We start from the raw sequence: 23178 nt of genomic DNA, 5'->3' as shown, positions 1-23178 counted from the left end.
GATTAAATAGTTACAGCAGAAAAACTATTACCAACTTCGTATTCGTAGATATAGGACACCGCGAAATAGGACTCTGCAGCCGTCACATTCTCTTTTTCGTGCTTTGTTGTCGAAGCGCCCATATGTCGAGGAGTTCCTGCTGCCTCATCCATGCGACGCGAAGGATAACTTCAAGTCTCATAATGTTACCACTACTAACGATGGACCTGCTTGTAGGCGTATAAAGTAGTAAGAGTAACTGACCAGTGCAAAGTGGCTAGGAAGTGATTATAAGTTGAGCAATGCTTATTTAAATATCCCTTCGTTTTTATAATTAGGGTTGCTAGATCAAGTGAAAATTTGCATCGTTCTAGTGCTACTCAGTGTATTCATTAATAAGGAGATGGTGAGTCTGTGTGAGATATTGCAAGGAGAATTTTCAATAATCCATCGTTTGAAGAGGAATGGGAAAGAAATAGCCCAAAGAGAAAACTAGGTAAAAAAGTGAATATTCTAGTAATAATATGCTGGGATATGTGATAAATCGTCATTGTTCACAGCAGGAAAGCTAGGGATAGGTAAATTCAAGCTGGTTCATATTTCTAAACAAAAAACATAACGTCGCTAGCGTGCAGGTGGAAGGTCAGAATAAAGGGACCATTTTTTGATATTTCTTGTTAAGCTACGTCAATACTATCCCTCAAAAATTAATGGTTTCAGTTCTATTCCCCTAAGAAAATTGAAAAAAAAAATCATGCCAATAGAATTACAGTTCTGTGCAAAACCAGCTGGTTCACCATCGGTAATTATAGGTAGCTGGTTGTATGAAGTCATTGTCTGTAGACGTTCTACAAGATATTTTCTCTTGCGGTGAGCAATTTTGAGAACGGTGAAATTCCGTGTATCGCAATTTCAACTCGCCAACACAGCAGTCAAGTAAACGTCGGTCAGTGATAACTGGATAGGAGAAAACGAGGAGGCATGCTGTTCACTGGATGAAGAAAATCAAGATGGTGTCAGTATACGAATATATCCTTCAGCGAACACCTGCCTCTCCCCGTACTTTTCCTTTTTCCTTTGGATAACAAACTGTTTCCTTTTTACGGCTGAATCTATAATTTTATAAGTGAATTTAGGCTTGTAAGTAGGCACTTCTGATGCTTCTGTGATGCTGTTTAGGATAGACATCTTTGTCAGCGACACGACACTACATAATAAACGTAATTCGTCCATAGTCCATGTGGATATGGGGCACACGCACACCAAGGCTTCGTATATATGATTCCTCTTAAAACTAAAAACAGAGCGCCATAAAGTCGTAGCCATAAAGAATAGAACGTGATATAGGTTAAAGGCCTGTGGCAAGTAAACTATAATGTCACGTTGCACACCTGCGAAATTCTATACACAATGCCTAAGGTGCGCTGCAGCTCATTCGTAATATGTAAAAAGCTTTGGTCACTAGCAAGCAGCTGCCAACTTTACAGATTCTATTTAGGTTTTTCGAAATCGATGCCGCAGAAGCATGGCAGAAAAGGCACTTTTTGCAACCGTTGTGCTTCTCGCATCAGTTACATTCGTGACGTTGAATGATGTTTTCAAATGCGCACCAATCCTCTGCAAGAAACTGGATATCAGAAAGGTAAACTTCACACAGTTATATTGTCATCTGCGTTACTTGGGTAGCGAAATATAGTGGCAGTCATACCTCATCAGTAAATCGTGCTCGCGCGAAGGCGTTTAGTGCGTATGGCACTCTTTTCGCCTGCAAGTTTAGTCGCCATGTACGAATGGGATGGAGCTTACGCCTCGCCTTGCCTATTCATGTTTCAAGGCATGCAGTGACGCCTCTGCAGCACTTCGACTCCCGGTCGTTGCAGCCGCGTATACATATCGACGTTTATTCCCAGTTACTGGATTGACAGGCGCGGCATTATTGCATGCATAATTGTGCAAGAACATTTTTCAGCTCCAATTTTTGTTTGTCGGCAGTGGAGAAGGATTACTTATTATGTATGACTTCTTACAATAACGTATTGCTAACTCTGCTTTATTTGATTTTCTTTTGTTGTGCTTTCCTGAACCTTGCATCAATCCGGCAAAACGGAAGGGTAAAACATCATACAATTATCTTATTCACACCAAGGTTTTACAGTGGCGCAATATTCGGCAGTTTATTTTCAGCAAAGACAACATTCCAGGAAACATATGGCGTCTAGATTGCACCAGAATTTTAGCTGACACTCGCTCATGCTCGCAAAAAATCGTTTTTTTTTTGTTGTATCCTCTGACGTGTAGCACTGAAACTCAATAAGAATAGCCAGGAAGTTGCGCATTAGAAATTACTGAATTTACTGACGAGTTTCCGCTTAGTGAGGCGCTTACATACGTTACGCAGGAATGTTTGAAGCTGACTGTTTCTTCTTCAACCTCAACAAACCCAATGGAAGGATGACAGGCTTAATGTGAATCGTACTGCGAAATTTCAAAAAAATGAATGCTCTACCTCTTATCCCTAACGGTGGTTTAGCCGGTATGGTGTTGCTCTGCCAAACAAACAGCCCCGGGGTCAAATTCCGACCGCGGCGGCCGCACTTTAATGGGGAGGAAATGGAAAAACGCCCGCGTTGCGTGCACTGCGGGCACGTTAAAGATCCCCTGGTTGTCAAAGTGAGCCCTAAGTCCCCCACTACGGCGTGGCTCATAATTGAACCTTCCTTTTGGCACGTAAGACCCTAGATTTGAATTCTCTATTACAGCTCCGAACACACCATGAACAAATCGAGCGTAATTGGCGCCTTCATGAAAGATTATGTAGAAAATCCGTAAAATAAAGACATCGCAGGAAAAAACACTACGCCAGAAAGAAGAAAATATGTCTTAAAAACGATTTTAAATAAACAAACGATCCCGTGAAATTGTTCTCGATTTATTATAGCGAACGAATGTGTGTACCACTGTGTATCGGGGGGAAAATTTTTAGCCCTTCCTCGTAGTATGCCTCACACACGACAGAGCTTGCAGCATTTAGATAAAGCTTAAGAAGCTCGGAAACAAAGAATATACGATAATCGCATGTCCTCCGATGTTTTGGTCAAATATGTCCTCTCTTCTACCCCCACATTCCCGACGACGGCTGTTCAAACTACAGCTAGCTGCGTCGCGTCGTCCACGTCGTCCACGTGATCTGCTGCTGAACAGAGAGGCAGTGGCACCAAGCTATGGAAACCAATGCACGCGTTAGCACTTGAATAAATACGACAGCGTCCACGGCAGCTTGGTGAAAAAACATCTCTACCAAAACTTGTACATAACCGTTGCGATACATCGAATACCGTGAAATCATTGCAAATCACTATAGTAGTTCATGTTTTGTTGAAAATGCCATTGACAGGTCAACTCTTATAATAGCTTATCAAGGGGCAAGTGTGACTCTCTCACTGCCAAAGGAAACAGAAGAACACGACGAAGTTTTTCTACTTCGGTATGACAACCTACATAGACTCTTATAGCACGTTAAGGCACAAACACAATTCAACAGCAATTACTAATAAGATTTAAAAGTAAATGTCTTTCTTTTCTTATTCGCTGATTATTGTGGTGGTCGGCAGTGGTGGGACTTTCAGCGCCCATGCGAGGGGCACGTTCTGTCGCGCGACTCAGTTGCAGGGTGCATTCGTTGACGAAACTTAACTTGGAGCCTGTGGCGTCTGCACATTTTGGTGCTGACGAAAAGCTTAACTGAAACAACCAATTACGCCACGCGATTAAATAGTTACAGCAGAAAGACTATTACCAACTTCGTATTCGTAGATATAGGACACCGCGAAATAGGACTCTGCAGCCGTCACATTCTCTTTTTCGTGCTTTGTTGTCGAAGCGCCCATATGTCGAGGAGTTCCTGCTGCCTCATCCATGCGACGCGAAGGATAACTTCAAGTCTCATAATGTTACCACTACTAACGATGGACCTGCTTGTAGGCGTAGAAAGTAGTAAGAGTAACTGACCAGTGCAAAGTGGCTAGGAAGTGATTATAAGTTGAGCAATGCTTATTTAAATATCCCTTCGTTTTTATAATTAGGGTTGCTAGATCAAGTGAAAATTTGCATCGTTCTAGTGCTACTCAGTGTATTCATTAATAAGGAGATGGTGAGTCTGTGTGAGATATTGCAAGGAGAATTTTCAATAATCCATCGTTTGAAGAGGAATGGGAAAGAAATAGCTTAAAGAGAAAACTAGGTAAAAAAGTGAATATTCTAGTAATAATATGCTGGGATATGTGATAAATCGTCATTGTTCACAGCAGGAAAGCTAGGGATAGGTAAATTCAAGCTGGTTCATATTTCTAAACAAAAAACATAACGTCGCTAGCGTGCAGGTGGAAGGTCAGAATAAAGGGACCATTTTTTGATATTTCTTGTTAAGCTACGTCAATACTATCCCTCAAAAATTAATGGTTTTAGTTCTATTCTCCTAAGAAAATTGAAAAAAAAATCATGCCAATAGAATTACAGTTCTGTGCAAAACCAGCTGGTTCACCGTCGGTAATTATAGGTAGCTGGTTGTATGAAGTCATTGTCTGTAGACGTTCTACAAGATATTTTCTCTTGCGGTGAGCAATTTTGAGAACGGTGAAATTCCGTGTATCGCAATTTCAACTCGCCAACACAGCAGTCAAGTAAACGTCGGTCAGTGATAACTGGATAGGAGAAAACGAGGAGGCATGCTGTTCACTGGATGAAGAAAATCAAGATGGTGTCAGTATACGAATATATCCTTCAGCGAACACCTGCCTCTCCCCGTACTTTTCCTTTTCCCTTTGGATAACAAACTGTTTCCTTTTATACGGCTGAATCTATAATTTTATAAGTGAATTTAGGCTTGTAAGTAGGCACTTCTGATGCTTCTGTGATGCTGTTTAGGATAGACATCTTTGTCAGCTGGAACTGTGTGGCAGTAGCTGCCCTGATGCTTTACCAGAGATAGCATATTGCTTAATACTGCAACTTCAACCAAAGCTCGAACGTGCAAAAGCCGCTTGAGGGCCCCCTCAATGTGGTTGGTGTGTTCCCGATAAAAGTTAATCTCGCCTACGAAAAGATGATACGCCTGAGCTAGTGTCCTTGATGAGCTGTCATCGTGAAAAGAAAATCGTCTTCACCTAACTAATTGAGAATTGCCACAGTTGTTCCAAACAGTCTTTCGGGCTTAAATTCTCTGTTTCTGTAGGTCAGCCTTCCAGCATAAGGGCAAGCAGTATGTCACAAGAAGCCCTGATGTTCGCGGGCTGCCTCGGTACTCCTGGATCGTGATGCTGCTCATCTCCAGGGCCCCCCCCCCCCCGAAATTCGCGAATAGTGTACCGACGTAGCGTGACCGGAGCGGCGGTAGTGGTGAGCTGAACAGAGCCTATGGCCAGTTAGCCATGGCAGAGTGTCTCTCCGTGAAAAGCGCGTTCTGTTGTCCGGAACTGAGGGGTTGCCGCAAAGCGCCCGACAAAGAATACTAGCGTAGTAGGCTTCTAGAACGACACTGCTCAAGTCGTGCTCGTGCCGCAAGCAGACGTTGCCCATCTTTAGTTTTCTCTTCTTTCGCAGCCGGCTACAAGGCGCTGGCTGAGAGCGCCGACCATAGCGTTCCCGTGTTGCAGCGTCGGTGGGCGCTGCAGCGGCATTGTCTATTGCAGCCACCGCTGATTGGCTCTAGCAGTACGAGTGAGGAGGAAGGCGCCCACAGCCAGTGTTGCACCAGCCCGTCTCCTCCTCGCTTGCGCAGCTCTAGCCAATTACCAGTTGCCGAATCGCACAGTGCACTAGGAGGAATCTTATACAATATTCCCTCTTCTGTGCAGTTAGAGCTGGTACACTTTACGCAGCACACTGGCACTCGACATTTACATATATGTAGTTTATATGGGGGCGCATATTTCCAAACCTTGATTTAAGCTGCTGTCGTCTTCGCTTAAGTGATCAACATGCTGTACCAATAAATATGCTGCATAGCCTGCAATTTATGGAAAAGCTTCGGTAGTGTTGGCTTTCATGACACAAGACGGGGTGAAGACATCCCCTTAGATTTCGGCAGTTTTAAACGGACATTGAAAAACAGGTGCTTTGGTTATTGCGCTTTCTTTGATTCTTGCAGTTTGTAGGTACAAGGGAGCCTATATGGACTTGGAATACAACCGCAAAGGACGATATCTCATGTAAAGTGGACATGATGAAGAGTCTGGCCGAACGATCCATTTTATTCACTCGAAAATTTCACACTAGCAGCGAATTGTAAGATATTCTATATTGTTATTAAAATCTTTGCAATAGAACTTGCCATACTCTTTTTATTTCAGGCGTCCGATTGCTGAGAACTACGAAGGAATCTTTCTGAAAAAACAACAAAACGTGATGCAACTACGCGAGCCAGGTATGATAAAAGGAGCTCATATGGTTTTTAACTCTACTTATGAATACAGTTTAATGTCACGTAGCTTAGGTATGGCAGATTGGAGAGTCCCAGACTGCAATTTTTGAAAAAAAGACTGAAGTCTTGCGTTGCCTCCTACTTATATTACTCTTGAAAGCATTCCGTACATGTAGGTCAGTACACGAATATGATTTTGCAGAAACATAACTTGACATCGTATTTTCTTTCCTTAATGCGCCCAGAAAAGGTGCGTGAGGCGTGCATAAATGTATATGTAAATGCATATAAATAAATAGGTGCGCGTACTAACTGCTAACATGGCCTGGTTGGTACATGTCAGACGAAAACGAGTAACAGTGCCGGACAACGGGACATGAATGAAACCAACGAAGTGCTTAGTTTGTGTCAGTGTCCTCCCATTGCCTAGCGCTGTCCCTCATTTTCTTCCGGTCTGTGCTTACTTTTCGTCACGGTGGCGACTGATCAAAACTATGAATGTGTGCGTACCTTTATTCAAAATGCTGTGCCATATTTGTGCTTAGTGCAAAACAGCTTCGCTGGTCATGTCGAATGACTCGTGATTTTTTCTTTTCATTCAACACGATTGCTTGTAGCATTGTTGAACGGTGTTTAATGAAGGGTAATGTGAATTTGTGTTTTTGACTAGGTGGTACATTGGTAGAAGGCGTAAAACTTAGCGCACGTACCTGAGCAAGGCAATGCACAAGCCATTCTTGCGATTATTTTAATCTCTATTATTCTAAAATTAGGAAAGAACACCATTGCAATAAATTTTAGTTCCCTATACAACGTTGCTAATAGAAGCTTTCTGTCAACATGATTTCATGCTGATTGGCGCAAATATGTCATTAACGATCGACAGTTCTTTTGCTTTGATAATTCACCTCAAAGGACGTCCTGATGCTGGTTTGGCTGTATAAGTGACTGCATTATTTTCATTTGTTTTTCTAGGTCACAGCTTTATGGCGAAGGAAACTATTCTTTATCACAGTGAAAAATACCACTGTGCAGTGATTAGGGTGACACCTACCCTACGCAGTATGTAATGCTGATTTTTTTCTAAACCGAGGAAGTATGTTATATTTTTTTATGATTTCATTTACAGGGTTACTGGTATCCTAAAGAATAATCTGATTTATTGCGTCGTCTGTGTGCTGAAAATTGAATTTAAAAAATTGTTTTTGTAATGCAATATAGTGAAACCAAATTTAAAACGCGGATAACATGCGCGATGGCACGAACACAGTCATTACAGGGGAGCAGTGAATAGCTTGGCATCAACAAAATAGTGGCCTTGGAGAAAAATTCTGGCTCTTCCATAACCGAGAGTAGAGGTAAGCCTAATATGGTTAGCGCGTTTTGCTGCCCTGTAGTGCCGGCGCCTTTAATTGCTTTTCTTCTTCCAACAGTGCCGCGCGCTAAGCGTCTGTCGCTATTTCTTCTCCTTGCCCCTTGGAAATGGTCGGCTGCAAATGTGCGACCTTAAGTAGGCGGCCACAGTCAACGGCAGTGTTGTCACCTTCGTGAACGGCAGCATAATTCTGCCCTTATTTGTAGAGTCCAGCAGTCTTCTCCTCTGGCGGAAAACTAACTAGGCGATCGGTTTCGGAAAACGCTTGCTTCCGCTTCCTTACTTTAGCTGCATTGCACAGCTTAAGCAATTGTGACGGCGACCTTATTGATGTGAACTACGCAAAATCGTACGCACGCACAATGCGTCGCAGACGTGAAAGATTACTGAGGCGAAATGGACCTGCTTTCAATCGAACCTTATTGCAAGTCTTGTCTCGGCGGAACAAGCATCCGCGGCGCACCGGTTGTTGCCGGCTTCGTGAGGCAGCATGGCGCCACCTCTTGAGACGGCGCCAAACCCGATCCACGAAACTTACGGACCACTGGCGTTCAAAAGCGCACAGGAAACGCTGCCTCGTTGCGAAAAGATTGTAGTCAAGCGTATGATTCCCTGTATTTGCCATTTGAACGTCGCTATTGGAAATGAGAAATTAATTTCTGCGTAATAGAAGTTAAAGTTTCAGCGATATTGTGAACTAAGATTAAGAAAAAATCGCAAGCAATATTTTTGTACCTTGTTTGGGCAGTAACTAGCGCATGTAGTGCCGTTCTGTGCAAGTGCTTTCTGGCCACTGCCCGCATTTCTTTTACATTTTGACTGGTAGTCCGGATGATCTCCTTTTGTTTTCGCTAGGATGGCCGGATGTTCTCGTTCCATTCTATTTTTGAGTGCCTGTATAACCACTCTGGATTTTGGCTTGAGATCTACTGAAGGTCGCCAACAGAGGGAACTTAGATTAGTGATCAAAGGCTACATATTTCAAATCACGACCAAAACTGTAAAAGCCATTATTTCTACTCTGATGAAACCCACACTCAATTACCAGCTCGTTGTTATAAAAATTGGCCTAAGTATACCCCATTGCTGGTACAAACCCGGCAATTAGGAGCGTAAGGTTGAGAAGCGTAAACACCGGAAAAGGAACTGCCAATAATGATAGGCGTCCTCACCAACACTAGTACTGCCTTTGGCGAATGAAAGTGCCTTTAAACCTGTATCTGTGGTTAAACACTACAGATTACTCGGACGTCCAAGGGTCCTTGAGGTGTACTTTTCTGTAGTAACATTAAGCAATATGGATCGTTCAGTAAGATGAAACTATGCGTTGGTATGCTCGCAAACTGCATAGGTGACTTTTTGTCATTTATGCACCCAAACAGTAGCCCTGCGCTGGTTTTTCTGAGCGTTCGATGCCTTCAGAAACGCCTACAGCCTCCGTCCTCGAACTAAAGGGGCTGACTGGCAGAAGCATTCTTTTAAAACAAGGCTCCACTATGTTGGGTTGGTGGTCCCATTCAGCCCACGAACTGATTTTTAAAGTCCCGGAGTCCCGCAGCCAAATTAGGTATTGGGTACAGGGTACATTATGAAAGTAATGCGCATGATTTTATTATGACGCGACTATGCATGGCAGCGTGGTAAAACCGGTCGGGAAATGTGGCTAGGGTTCTGGCCTGCCAAAGCACCCGGTCGCTAATTTACTCCGAAGATGGGCAAATGTGCAAGGTCTGCACGAAGCTTGTGCCTGAAGTGTTGACGGAACATCGGAAAGAACATCAAGTTTGGCGTTGTCAAGAATTGTTGCATTTGATTCAAAATGAGCCGGACTTTCGTAACGCTGTCATAACCGGAGACGAATCCTGGATGTTGGAGTACGACCCAGAATCGAAAAGGTAGAGCAGCGAGTGGCACATAAAATCATCCCCCGCCGTATGAAAGCGCCAAAAAGCGCCAATCAAAGCGATGCTGGTTGTCTTCTTTGACGCCCGAGGAATGATTCATTTTGAGTTTGTACCTCAAGGAGAAACTGTTAACTCAGCTTTTTAACTGGAGGTGCTGAAGTGATTGAAACGCCGGGTAGTGCGAGTGAGACCTGACATCACGGACATGGTCAAGCTGCACCATGACAATGCCTACAGTCACACGTCCTTCATGGCTACCGAATTCCTGACCTGGAGCAACACCCCGGTGGCCTCATCCCCCTTACAGTCCCGACTTCGCTCCGTGGGACATTTTTTGTTTCTCCGATTGAAGACAGCGCTCAAAGGAAAGCATTGGGAGACGGTGGAAAACTTCCAGAAGGACGTTACAGCGTTACTGAGAAATTTCCGTCGAGGACTTTGAGGGTGCCTTCTAGGCGTGGCAGACACGTCTCTGCAAGTGTATTGGTCTAGGGGGAGAGTATTTTGAGGAAGTTTAACCATTTTTACAGGTCCATTCAATAAATATATTGTTCCCAGAAAATGCGCACTACTTTCATAATGGACCCTGTATGTTGCTAGTGGAATTCCGCAGGAAGGTGTTGTGGAGGAAAAATATTTTTGTGAAAGGCGGCACAATAATTGTAAGATCCGTATAGCGCTATAAATCAAACCAAAGGTGCAAAAAGGGGAATCGTCTTTCCTCAACACATGAGGAAGTTGCCCAACCACCGAATGCATTCGGCGAGCTAACAAGGGCAGCAGGGCTTTCATGGATCTGCTGGACTTCGCGCAGGACTTCGACATTTCTGCCCACGTTTATGTACACGAGACAGTGGTGTGCGAACATTAACTCTTCCCATCTCTGGTGGTTTTTGCGGTTGAAATGGGCATACGCCGCACTTACCTGCACTTTCTTTCGTTTCATATTTCTCTCCCGTTTTCCCCATTCTGACCCCGAATAGCATGGTCGAGGTGTCCACCTTTGAGTGACACCATTACAGCAGTTTTCTTCACTTTTTATAACCTTCCTCTTACCCAACATTAAGGCGTAGCGCCCATATGTTCAGCAGGAACATGCGTTTCCCCCTATACACGGTTCTACTGAATGGAGACCAGCTTGTTTTGCTTTGTCTTGTTGGCTTACTTTTCATACTTCAAACATATTTGCTCAATCAGCGTGCCGGGTTGGACCTTGGGTCTGGTAACAGTGCGACCAGCAGCCGTATTCGAGTCTCTGTACTATGCCGTTACTATTAGCGGCATCGTCGTCAATAATACATTTAATTCCATTTCATTTATTTGCTTTCAATACCGGCACACATTACAAACACGAGTAGATTGTTAGCGAGAGGTAGACAGAAGGCAGGGAAAAGGAAGGGAGGTTAACCAGATGGGTAGATCCGGTTTGCTTCCCAACGCTGGGGAGAGAGGGTAGGGGGAGGTAAAGTAGAGATAAAGAAAGAAAGGAGCATAGAAATAGAATCCCAGTCAAGTACTGTCACCGTATACCATCACTACACAGCACAGCAGCATTTGCAGCAATATAAACATCTATATATATAATATATAAATATATATATATATATATATAGTTTTCATTGATTACGAGAAAGCGTTTGATTCAGTCGAAACCTCAGCAGTCATGGAGGCATTACGGAATCAGGGTGTAGATGAGCCATATGTAAAAATACTGGAAGATATCTATAGCGGCTCCACAGCCACCGTAGTCCTCCACAAAGAAAGCAACAAAATCCCTATAAAGAAAGGCGTCAGACAGGGAGATACGATATCTCCAATGCTATTCACAGCATGTTTACAGGAGGTATTCAGAGGCCTGGAGTGGGAAGAATTGGGGATTAAAGATGATGGAGAATACCTTAGCAAATTGCGATTCGCTGATGATATTGCCTTGCTTAGTAACTCAGGAGACCAATTGCAATGCATGCTCACTGACCAGGAGAGGCAAAGCAGAAGGGCGGGTCTGAAAATTAATTTGCAGAAAACTAAAGTATTGTTTAACAGTCTCGGAAGAGAACAGCAGTTTACGATAGGTAGCGAAGCACTGGAAGTGGTAAGGGAATACATCTACTTAGGGCAGGTAGTGACCACGGATCCGGATCAGGAGACTGAAATAACCAGAAGAATAAGAATGAGCTGGAATGCATTTGGCAGGCATTCTCAAATCATGAACAGCACGTTACCTCTATCCCTCAAAAGGAAAGTGTATAACAGCGGTGTGTTACCAGTACTCACATATGGGGCAGAAACCTGGAGGCTTACGAAAAGGGTTCTGCTGAAATTGAGGACGACGCAACGAGCTATGGAAAGAAGAATGAGGGGTGTAACGTTAAGGGATAAGAAAAGAGCAGATTGGGTGAGGCAACAAACGCGGGTAAACGACATCTTAGTTGAAATCAAGAAAAAGAAATGGGCATGGGCAGGACATGTAATGAGGAGGGAAGATAACCGATGGTCATTAAGGGTTACGGACTGGATTCCAAGGGAAGGGAAGCGTAGCAGGGGGCGGCAGAAAGTTAGGTGGGCGGATGAAATTAAGACGTTTGCAGGGACAACATGGCCACAATTAGTACATGACCGGGGTAGTTGGAGAAGTATGGGAGAGGCCTTTGCCCTGCAGTGGGCGTAACTAGGCTGATGATGATGATGATGATGATGATGAAACATCTATTCATGCTACAGCCGCTTGTCTAATTCTTTTGCTCTTAAAAAGTGCAACAGTGCCCTCGTCGCCCTCCGCTGCGACGGGTTGTGATTTCAGCATTCGAAATTAAGTTTCTCTGCTAGAGGTATTTGGTTCTAATTGCGCTATCGCAATTTTGAGCGATCGTCTCTGTAAACTGTATCGAGGACAGTCACATAGGTGTTGAAGAGTCTCCTCCCTACCACATTCATCAAACGAGGCGTTGTCGGCCCATCCGATTCAGAATGCAAAGTACTTTGTGAAGGCCACCCTTAGCGATATTCGACAAACCAGGGTAACTTGGCGACGGCAGAGGCCAGCTGGAATGCAAAGGCATGGAGAGGAGTCTAGGTTGTGCAGCCGGTTGTTTTGAAACCTTCCTGCGTTCCACAAGGAGAAAGTGATACTACGGCTTAGCTTTCGAAGTTTTCTAGCGGCATCTGTCCTTGATAACGGTATCTGGTCCTATTCGTCGCCTTGAAGAGCCAAGCAAGCAGTGTCATCGGCGTGTTCGTCCGCTATGACACCGCAGTGACTTGCCACTGAAATGTCACGTGGTGTCCTTTTTTCAGTCAAGGTATAAATTAGTTCTCTAATCTCGAATACCAGTTGCTCGTGTGGTCCACGCCGCGGGGCTGATAGCACATACTGCTGGGCTGCGTTCGAGTCACTAAATATATACCATCTTCGAGGTTTTTCTTGGCTGACAAGACGAAGTGCAGCATGAAGGGCTGCAAGTCCCGCAGCCGTCTGTGAAGTTGCGTGACACGTCTTGAAACTAATGGTGGTGGCTATCGCTGGAAAACCCACGGCTCCAGAAGAACACTGGGCAGTTGCCGATCCATCAGTATAAATACGCACGTGGTCGTCGTACCTCTCGTGCAGAAGGAGCAGCGTAAGTTGCTTAAGAGCAGGCGATGACAGCTCATTTTTTTCTGATTCGTCGTGCGGTGAAGTGCACTGCAGGTCGAGCCAAACTCCATGGAGGAATCGATGGCTTAGTTGCGGGGGTGAAGCCTGATGGAAGGCGGGTGTAATAATCCAAAATCGTAGCACAATATGATGCATGTGGCCTTTCAAACGGTAGTGTTGCCAGATGGTGGGAACGGGCTTGGTCAAAGAACCTAATGTGCGTTCTCAACACTCAACAGCAATGTGTGTCTGTATGCGTTGGTCCCGGGCGATTGCAAAAGTCGTCACTATCCATGTTCATTTTGGCAAACCAAGACAAACCCTGAGAGCCGAGCTTGTACAGCCTGTAGAGCACGAAGATGTGCCTCGTAAGCGTTCATCAGTACAGCCAAACTGTATCTCAAGAAGCCCAGAAAAAGAGACCTGTACAACTACATCATTCCATTAACTGACATTCCCCAAGTCTCTCTGCCCAGAAACTTGAAAAGCTGCGAGATCGCTGTCAGACGCTGCTGTCAGGACACGTGTGGGCTCCGTGAGAGATCTCTATTAATGATTATGCCAAGAAATCTGTGGGTCTTCTAATAAGAAATTGTGTGGCCATTTATTGAGTTGTTGTAGGGTGCCATTCGTTTGCGAGTAAATGTCAGCAGTGCACATTTCTGTGGCGAGATTTCAAGACCTTGTGTGCGGAGGTACATAGCTGTCAGAGTAGCAGTTTGTGAAGTTTTGCACGAATGTGATTAGGTGTGACACCTGATCTCCATATACATATGTCGTCTGCGTACATATATATTTTGATCGCTGCTGGCAGATGTTCAACGATACCAATGAGTGTGATGTTGAGTAGGGTTTGGTTTAGTACACCGCCTTGGGAAACACCTCGGTAGGTGTAGTGTCGTGTGGTTTTACCATCGTCGGTACCCACAAAGAACGATCTCATAAAAAGGTAGTGGCAAATTCATTGAAAAAACTCGACCACCTAGGCCAACAATCTCAAGATCATTGAGGCTGGTGAGATACGTTATCGTATGTCGCCTTGACATCCAAGAACAAAGCTGCAGATAATCTTTCCCATGAATTTTGATGCTGGACATACATAGCGAGATCAACAACACTGTCCGCCGATGAATGGTCTCGACGTAAACCAGACATGCAATTTGGGGAACTTGTTATAGTGTTCTAGGTACAACTCCAAGCGGGCAAGGATCATCTTTTCCGTAATCTTTCCCACAGAGCTGGCCGGCGCTATGGGCGGTATGAGGTGAGTTCAAGTAGGGATTTGTCTTGCTTCAGGAGGAAGACGAACCGGCTTGTCTTCCATTCTTCGGAAACCATGGCATCTTGCCAGGATACGCTGTATAGATCTAACATTTTTCTCAGTGCGCCTTCACTCAGGTTGTTCAAGGCGCGGTAGGATATTCCTTCTGGTCCCGGGGATGAAGAACGACTACATAAAGCAAGGGCCGCTTCAAGTTCCTCATTTCGAACGGAAGATCTATGCGGCCGTCACGCGAAACAGGGATGTCACTGGAGGCTGAAGAGCCTGCACCGGTTGCTTCGCCAGCGACCCTTGCAGAAAAGTCTTCTGCAACATCAGCATCCACTCGCCACTGGAAGAGCGCCAGTGCTTTGATTGGAAAGCGTTATTCAGAGAGGAAACGCAAACCACGTATGGTTCTTGAGATGGGGGAAAGTGGCTTTCGGGTGTCTAGTGACTGGCAAAAGATTGTCCAACGTCGAAATGCCAATCCATCCATGCGACGTTGAATTTTCTTTTGTAGTCGTCTGGCTCTCCTAAGGTCGTCGATGGGTTTGTACGCCGATAACGCTGATCCGCCAGACGGTGTAATGCATGAAGACGCTGCAACTCTATATCCAAATCCGTGTGCTTCGACGAAACCGTGACCGTCCGCGTGGTGTCTCGCATTGCAGACTTCATTGTTTGCTCTAATCCAGAGGAAAAGCCCTCTCGACAAGTATCTTGCAAAACAGAAGTAAAATTAGCCCAGTCGATTAATCGAATGGGGTTCCGTTGGAACTACCTGGACATCCCTTTGATGACGAGGTACGTGGGAATGGGATCACTCCCGCGTGTCTCGATGGCCAAAACCCATTTAACGCATCTTATGATAGAGCTGGAGGCGAAAGCCAGGTGAAGACAGCTGTCATAATTCACGCCTCGTATAAACATTGGGCGGCGGTCATTCAGGAGTAAAAGGCGGCGATTGCAGGCGTAGTTTGCCAATCTTTGCCCTCTTGCATTTGTCCTTGTCCTTCCCCATGGCATTTTGGTGGCCATTAAAATCTCCGATGATGACATATGAAACAGGACACATCGACAAGATGCTCGCTAATCTTTTGGAATCAAAATTAATTGAAAGCAATATATAAACGCCTGCAAGTGTAAACATGAGTTTGCCCTCTGTAATTGTTACGTTGGCGGACATACCACCCTCGTATCCCGATAATCTGCTGTTTTTAACACGTGAGGCTCACATATGACAATGATTGGGAACGATTTAGTATATATATATATATATATATATATATATATATATATATATATATATATATATATATATATATATATATATATATACTGACGAACGTCTGAAAGGCGTCTGTTTAGCCCTTTTGCGTTCCACGTGTTGATTGACCCTGGCGTGACTTCTTCTCGAAAGGATGAGCGATGGTTGGCCATGTCTCTATTCGAGAGATTCAAGCACTGGGCTTAGGGAATCCAGTACCTTCAGCGCACTTCTAGCAGATATGGTTACAAGGCTCGACAAAATCACTCGAATGGCATCTTTGAGGGCATGAAGCATCGAAATAACTTGACGATCTGCTATCACCATGTCATCAGTGGCAGGAGTAGGCTGCCGAGTTGGCTGGATGATCTGTGGTTCTTTGGAGAGTTGCTTACTCGGAAGCGCAGGCCCTTCTTCATGAGAAATATTCCTTTCAGCTGACTGTATTGTGCTGTTCAGCCCCTCTGTGGCCTGGCGGGAGAATGTGAGGGCGACAATGAAAGGACCCCTCTTCTTTCGTGTCTCTGCCTTCTTTGAGGAGGTTTGGTGACGCCAACGCCGACGCCAGATCGTTTTAGCAACCTCCCTTGGTGACAAATTGTCCCGAATCATCTGCCTGAGAACTATGACCTCTTTCTTTATGCCTGGGCAGTGCTTAGACGAGGCTGTATGGCAACCATTACAGTTGCTGCACTTTAGGACAGTAGCGCGGCAAATGTCTTCTGCGTGAGGTTCAACACCGGGGAACCAGTAACGAGTTTGCACAGACCCCCTTGGCATGTCCAAGCCTGATGGTATTGAAGAGGCTTTTGTAGGAATGGTCGAGCAGGGTGTCGGAAGTGACTGACTTTGACGTGAGATGGTATGCAATCTCCTTTGAAAATCAATTTGACGCAGCGCGACATTCCAAGGCGGCTCACATGCGTGATGACGACACCCTCACTTGCTGGTTTGACGAGGACATGCAAGTCTGCGTTGGGAATGGCGACATCAATATCATAAATCACACCTGCTGTGGATGCACCATTGTCGAGATATAGAAATGCACTTTGATGCATCCTAGTTCCGAGATTTGCCGGAGTTTCTTGAGCGCACTCCCACTGGAAGCATCGATTGCGAGAACATTTTTTCGCGTATTTATCCAAATGTCCTTAATTTGGTTCGGCACATCCCCTTCTAAGAAAACAGTTAGTTCTTGCCTGTTCAGCAATGGGAGGTTGCTTGAGGGTTCCTTGGGCATGAACACCATGGCGTGAGGCCAGCGTCCGGGCTTTGTTTTCAGAGTAGCCGCGCTCGCTTGCGTTGATGTATTCGCGTTGTCTGTCTTCATTTTGGCGCTCTTTCTGCGGACAGAGATGAAGCTATTATCCGATGAGTCTTCACGCGACAAGTAGTATAGCTCAGTGTCCTCAGTGTTACTCAGCACGCATCCTCTCTTCCTCGTGAAAGACGGCCGTGATGACCACTGGCCAGGATTGTTAGCAAAGTACATACCTCAGTTATTATGGTCACAAAATAAACTTACGTACTGCTGAAGCTTTTTTGTGCCCCCGATGGCGCCAACAATATGAGGAAGTCGGTTCCATTCCACACTTCCTCTTAAATAAAGGAGTAATGGAATAACAACAAGAAACAAATACACAAAAAAGACATCGTACAAAGGTGCATGTGCATAGGATTTAACAAGGAAGAATTTGCAAGCGCTACTCAAGGTCATGGCAGCGCACGTGGAACGCCATAATAAACGCATTCCTCAAGCAGCGTGCGAGCATGCGAACAATGACCTTGCCAATAAACCCTTGCGCACTACTCGTTGACATTAAGAGTGCCAAAGAGTGTAAGAGTGTATTCGCTACACAATCAGTGAAAAGAAATAAGGGAATGCGGGAAGCCCAGTTTCAATGCGAAGCATTCTTTGCCTCAACAAAGGCATTATGCGATAGCTACAATGTAAAAGGTGTCAGTGTTCTTTTGTCAGGCATTTGTTGATATTACAGGTACATTTTTCCTGTGATATTCGGCCGTCAAAGTATTCCTGCAAAATGAACAATGAAGCATGTGGTTTTTTAATTTTTACATACAGAACGTCATGAGAAATATCGAGTCATCTGTAAAAATGACATTTTTGAAGCGGGAAATATATCTTTTTTTTAAAGGTGTTCCAGTGTATGTTTCCCAAAAATGACAAGGTCAAGTGAATATTACAGGTAGTTGATCCCCTAATTTGCCTGCAAACTAAATTTGCGAGAAAAATGCAGTGAATGCTCTATGACAAAAGCGATTTCCGATAACTTTACACCTCGACCGTAAAGGAATGTCATATGGAGATAATTTCTTCATTTATTGTTGCATTCAGAGTTGTATCTTAAACAGAAATATAATTTTACGTTCTTCACGTTCTTTTCAAATAACTACGCAATCTAGAAAAAAATTTCACTAGTTCACTTTTATTCAAGTAGGTTGAAAATTACAATTCCGTCAGCTGCAGAAACGATAGTACTGTACATGAGCTTCAGACGTCGTGTCTCTCTTAGCGTACACTTTAGTGAAGTTCGTGCAAAACAGTGAGAAAGTATAGCAACTGACAGAGCTACTCCTTTATTCTTCTAAATAAAGGGAAATGTCACGTGGATTTTAAGCAGCTATCTTCCATATATGCATTTGTATGGTTTCCTGACTGAACAATTGAAAAACAAAACCAATAAAGAAGGGCACGGGAGTTGTCATGTCGATTATGTTTCCCGCAAGACTACAGAAGCAAACATCATAAGCATAGCAAGTCGAGATGTATTGCAAAAACACAATTTACCACGACCCCCGATTTAGGCTTCCTCTTAACATCTCCGCATTGAACATAACTCAAGCTGTGCTACAAGCAAAATTAACAAGAACATTTTTGTCAATCACTTACTGCACTTAAATGAGGCAGACAATTTCTCGCTACTAATTCACAACTCCATACAAAATCTAGCTTCCCACGAAATCACTTATCTTCAGAAATTCCCACCCATGTAATTTTGCCTGCCTAAGCTTAAGGATATGAAATATTCGTGGTTGGAAAAACCGAAACTAACACCACCAATAGATTCGACCGCACTACTACGCGTAGTAATACGTGTGCTCAAGCTGCGCCCCAAAAACTTGTGCCTATTAGCCATAAAATGTTGTCCTTGAGACAGTTTCCGCGTGCTGTACGTCACACAGCACAAGCAAAAACACATGCCTATCCACCAGTCTTCGTTTGGTTACAGTATGGGGGTCAAAATACGCGATAAAGAGTCAATTTTCAAACTGAAACCTAAAGCGTTACCTCCGACCAGGCGGTGCGTAGATGGAGGGCACTTAGTGAATGTTACTACTGCCATTCGTGTACGCCGCGTCACGGAGCACCATGTTCCTATTATAACGTTAACCGAAGTAAAGCTCGTGCATCTGTGAGCAATATACGTCAACATTCATTTCCTGAGAGAACAAGTGATGTCAAGCGGACACTGAAACAAATGAACAGAGTTTACCAAATCGTCACAAGCGCTCATGGTCAAGGCACGGACGTGATAATGGTCCCCGATCCGGAAAGAGCGCAAAATTTTCCCAAAGGGAACGTTCTGTACTTCCTATTTTTTCACCATTCAAATAAGACACTTCGCTTGCCTTAAAGAAGACAAGTCCACATGTGAAAATGTTGGCTCCCCCTTTTAACTTGTTCTCGTTTTGTCCATTACCTTCATTTACCATCTCCCACCTTCTCTCTGCTTTCCGCAATATAGGTTATGCAAACCTACACCCAAAGAACGGGCTCCTTTGGACAACAATTGTGTTACTCGAAGGTCATACTTTTTGCTGAACACAGACGGCGGAGGTAATTGCGTTAGGCAGAAACGCAACACGAGCGCCACGTTTGGGACACCACTTATTCAAAGCATCACGTGACCACCAACAAAAGGAGGTGGAAGACAGTGCGCATCAAGGCACCGCCAGCCTTACCGCTCTGCCCTCGCAAGTTTTTTCCTTGGATCCGCAGCAGATCATGTGACATACTGTGCGCAAGCCTCCGCATGCATGCTTCCAAGCGTGCGGAGAATGCGCCGTCGCAGCAGGGAGAGCACTGCGTCTTCCGTGCCGGTGGTGGATACAGCGGAGTGAATGTACCTCAAATGTCCGTAGAATTCTGATAAAAAATAAAATACTACTGCATGCAACAAGCATACCATTGCGGCAGATTCCCTGTTTCTATTATGGAAAACCATTGAAATAATAATTTTACATATTAAATTTCTGAGTTCACGTTCGCCTCTTGTCGAACTATTTGTTTTTTAACAATTGCCAAACGGTGCTAAATAGGGTAGTTCACCATTGCTCATGTGCCTTCCCGGATACCATATATTCTTTTCAAAATCCCAATTACTCAGTTCAGAGTTCCAGGCATCAACTAGATGTAAACTGTTTATACAACTAGAGGCGGGCGAGTGTTCGAAATTTTGAATATGAATCGAACGTTACAGTCTACCCATTCATATTCGAAAATGAACTACGCCGTATTTTCAAATATGAAAACTTAGCAAATGTTTCGCAGCAACGGACTAGTAAAATCTGGCCAATGGTCTTTGTCCACTTAACAAAGTACAACACAGTATCGGAAGTTAAAGAACGCAAAACTTCATGGGTATATGCTTTGTTCGTGGTTTCGGGACTGAAGCATACCTGAGAACTTGGTATCATCTAGTGTGTATCATCTATTGCGCATGGTATCAACTTGGTATCATCTAGTATGTATGGCGCTCTAGTCATGGAGCAGTTTTATCTTTTCGGCTGCAATCAGTGATGTTTTCGTTGTAACAGGTTATTGATATGCGTGTACAGCGCAAATTCAGGACCTGCAGCAGCTTTCTTCTTGTGTTTGCAGACTTTGTGATTCTTTTTTTAGAGCAACCATTTTTTTAGCGTTTTCGGAAATCCGGTCTTCAATTCATTCTTGGAAACCTAGCTTGACACTAAGATCTCGAGTTGCTTAAAGGATATTCCTGCAGTTTTATTATTGAAATTACTAAGGTCGTGGCAACAACTCATCATAATTGTCCGCGCCACTTCTCAGTACAAGCGTAGTTCATAACAGTATGACGATCAACATTCCAGTTACAAATACATACATCTGCATTTGACAACTCAGTATTGCACATTCGCTGTTGGCATTTGATTCGTGTTCAAAAAAGTTTCGTATTCGCCCACCGCTAACAAAACCGCAGCTAAATTCCACTAGCATAGCTTCATAAATGTAAAGTGAAACTCCGAAACCTTAAACTATGTGAAATGTAAACATTTGTTGAGCACAAAATGTGAGGCCTAATACTACGTATATTAAAGTATAAAAGATTTTATATTGTTATATTGTATTATGTTAAATTATACATTGTTTGTGCTGAAAAAATATTATGCCAAGATCACTGCGTATTTCGTAGTATTTTGCTGCTTGCTAACACTTTCTTGCCTCTCTTTAGGTCATCTACCCTACTATGACCTCCGTGTATGGAACTCCGTAGTAAGTCAAGGCCCTCACAAAAAATGTATTACACGATTCATGAAACACGGAGAAAGCGGACACGTCATTTATATATCGACCTGTCAGGGCGTTCTGCCCTATAAAGGCCGCTGAATGTAGGAGAGAAAACGCACGCAGTACAGAAAGAACATGGCTATTTAATGGACCTTGTGGACGTAGTGGCATCAAGGTGTGGAACAATAAAACGAAGACCACAGCAGCACTGTCTTACGCGAGGAAATAAAATTTGGAGCAATGTGACTGCAATTGAAATAATGAAATTTTAGTAGCCTACGTTTAAAATCGTTGAAGCAACCAAGGTAAACAATCGTGGTTCCGTCCTTTGGAAAATGTGCTAGTGGTGTCGAAAGTTGATGGTTCACGAACTTCACTGACGGGGTTTTCATTCTGGGCGAGAAAATCAGTTATGGTTTGTTCAGTTGTAGAATAACGCAAATATCACAGCAAAGGTGGTAGCGAAAGTAGAAGCGCCAGAGGACAGGATGGCCGAGGGTGTACCGTGACCTGACAACCTTTGCCATTCACGAATTTAATGTTCAGAAAAATACATGTTTTAACCTTATTTTAATGCATTAAACGCGGCGAGTACCTGGGTTTTTATTATCTACACGCTATCTAAATAAAGCACGTCATTTAAACTTCAAACAAATACGAACAATTTGTTAGGGTTGTGCAAAAAAATTGGACATCCTACGTTAAATATGGTTTTGTAGAAAATTAGCAGTTCAAGGGTTTCATACCATTCCAGCCGTATATAAAGAACCGCGTAAGAATGGGGCCGACGGTCCTTAAACAACTGTATTTTCAACAAACATGAAATATTCATTTATCTTATAGGGGATGTGTGGCTAAAATTTCTAGAGAATTAGTAAATTAGTAGTTTGCAAACATTTCTTTCGATTTCGTACTCTGCGCTAACCCTGGCATCATACAAGATGTGGACTTGCTCAGCAAGGTGCGCTGCAGTGACCATAGGATGATAAGAACATGATTTAGCCTAGACCTGAGGAGGGAACGGAAGAAACTGGTACATAAGAAGCCGATCAATGACTTAGCGGTAAGAGGGAAAATAGAGGAATTCCAGATCAAGCTACAGAACAGGTATTCGGCTTTAACTCAGGAAGAGGACCTTAGTGTTGAAGCAATGAACGACAATCTTGAGGTCATCATTAAGGAGTGTGCAATAGAAGTCGGGCGGTAACTCCGTTAGACAGGGTACCAGTAAGCTATCGCAGGAGAACGCAGGAGACTGCAAGAGTTCTGTAGAGATCTATGCAGTATCACTGGCACCCACGACGATAATGGAAGAGAAAATAGTCTAGAGGAATTCGAAATCCCACAGGTAACGCCGGAAGAAGTAAGGAAAGCCTTGGGAGCTATGCAAAGGCGGAAGGCCGCTGGGGAGGATCAGGTAACAGCTGATTTGTTGAAGGGTGGTGGGCCGGTTGTTCTAGAGAAACTGGCCACCCTGTAAACGCAGTGCCTCATGATTTCGAGTGTACCGGAATCTTGGAAAAACGCTAATTCATAAGAAAGGGGACGCCAAATACTAATTCATAAGAAAGGGGACGCCAAAGACTTGAAAAATTATAGACCGATCAGCTTACTGTCCGTTGCCTACAAAGTATTTACTAAGGTAATTGCAAATAGAATCAGGAACACCTTACACTTCTCTCAACCGAAGGACCAGGCAGGATTCCGTAAACGCTACTCAGCAATACACCATATTCACACTATCAATCAGGTGATAGAAAAATGTGCGGAAGATGACCAACCCTTA

General features: G+C 43.9%; 1 protein-coding gene across 2 annotated transcripts in view; it reads left to right on the top strand.

Moving 5' to 3' along the window:
• Positions 1-1432: 1432 nt before the first annotated feature.
• Positions 1433-23178, top strand: part of LOC142587574 (uncharacterized) — a 129499-nt gene continuing 107753 nt past the window's right edge. The window contains exons 1-4 of one of the 2 annotated variants that reach the window (XM_075698684.1): positions 1433-1621; positions 6125-6261; positions 6327-6400; positions 7373-7459. In XM_075698684.1, coding sequence (XP_075554799.1) covers positions 1505-1621; positions 6125-6261; positions 6327-6400; positions 7373-7459 — 415 coding nt within the window. In that variant the 5' untranslated portion in view covers positions 1433-1504. The remainder of the gene's footprint in view (positions 1622-6124; positions 6262-6326; positions 6401-7372; positions 7460-23178) is intronic. The other variant, XM_075698686.1, reaches the window with a different exon arrangement.

The sequence above is a fragment of the Dermacentor variabilis genome, chromosome 7 (assembly GCF_050947875.1).
Source record: "Dermacentor variabilis isolate Ectoservices chromosome 7, ASM5094787v1, whole genome shotgun sequence".
In the NCBI taxonomy this organism is placed as follows: domain Eukaryota; kingdom Metazoa; phylum Arthropoda; class Arachnida; order Ixodida; family Ixodidae; genus Dermacentor; species Dermacentor variabilis.
Note: the sequence above shows the minus strand (reverse complement) of the source record. Positions and strands in the feature narration are given on the sequence as shown.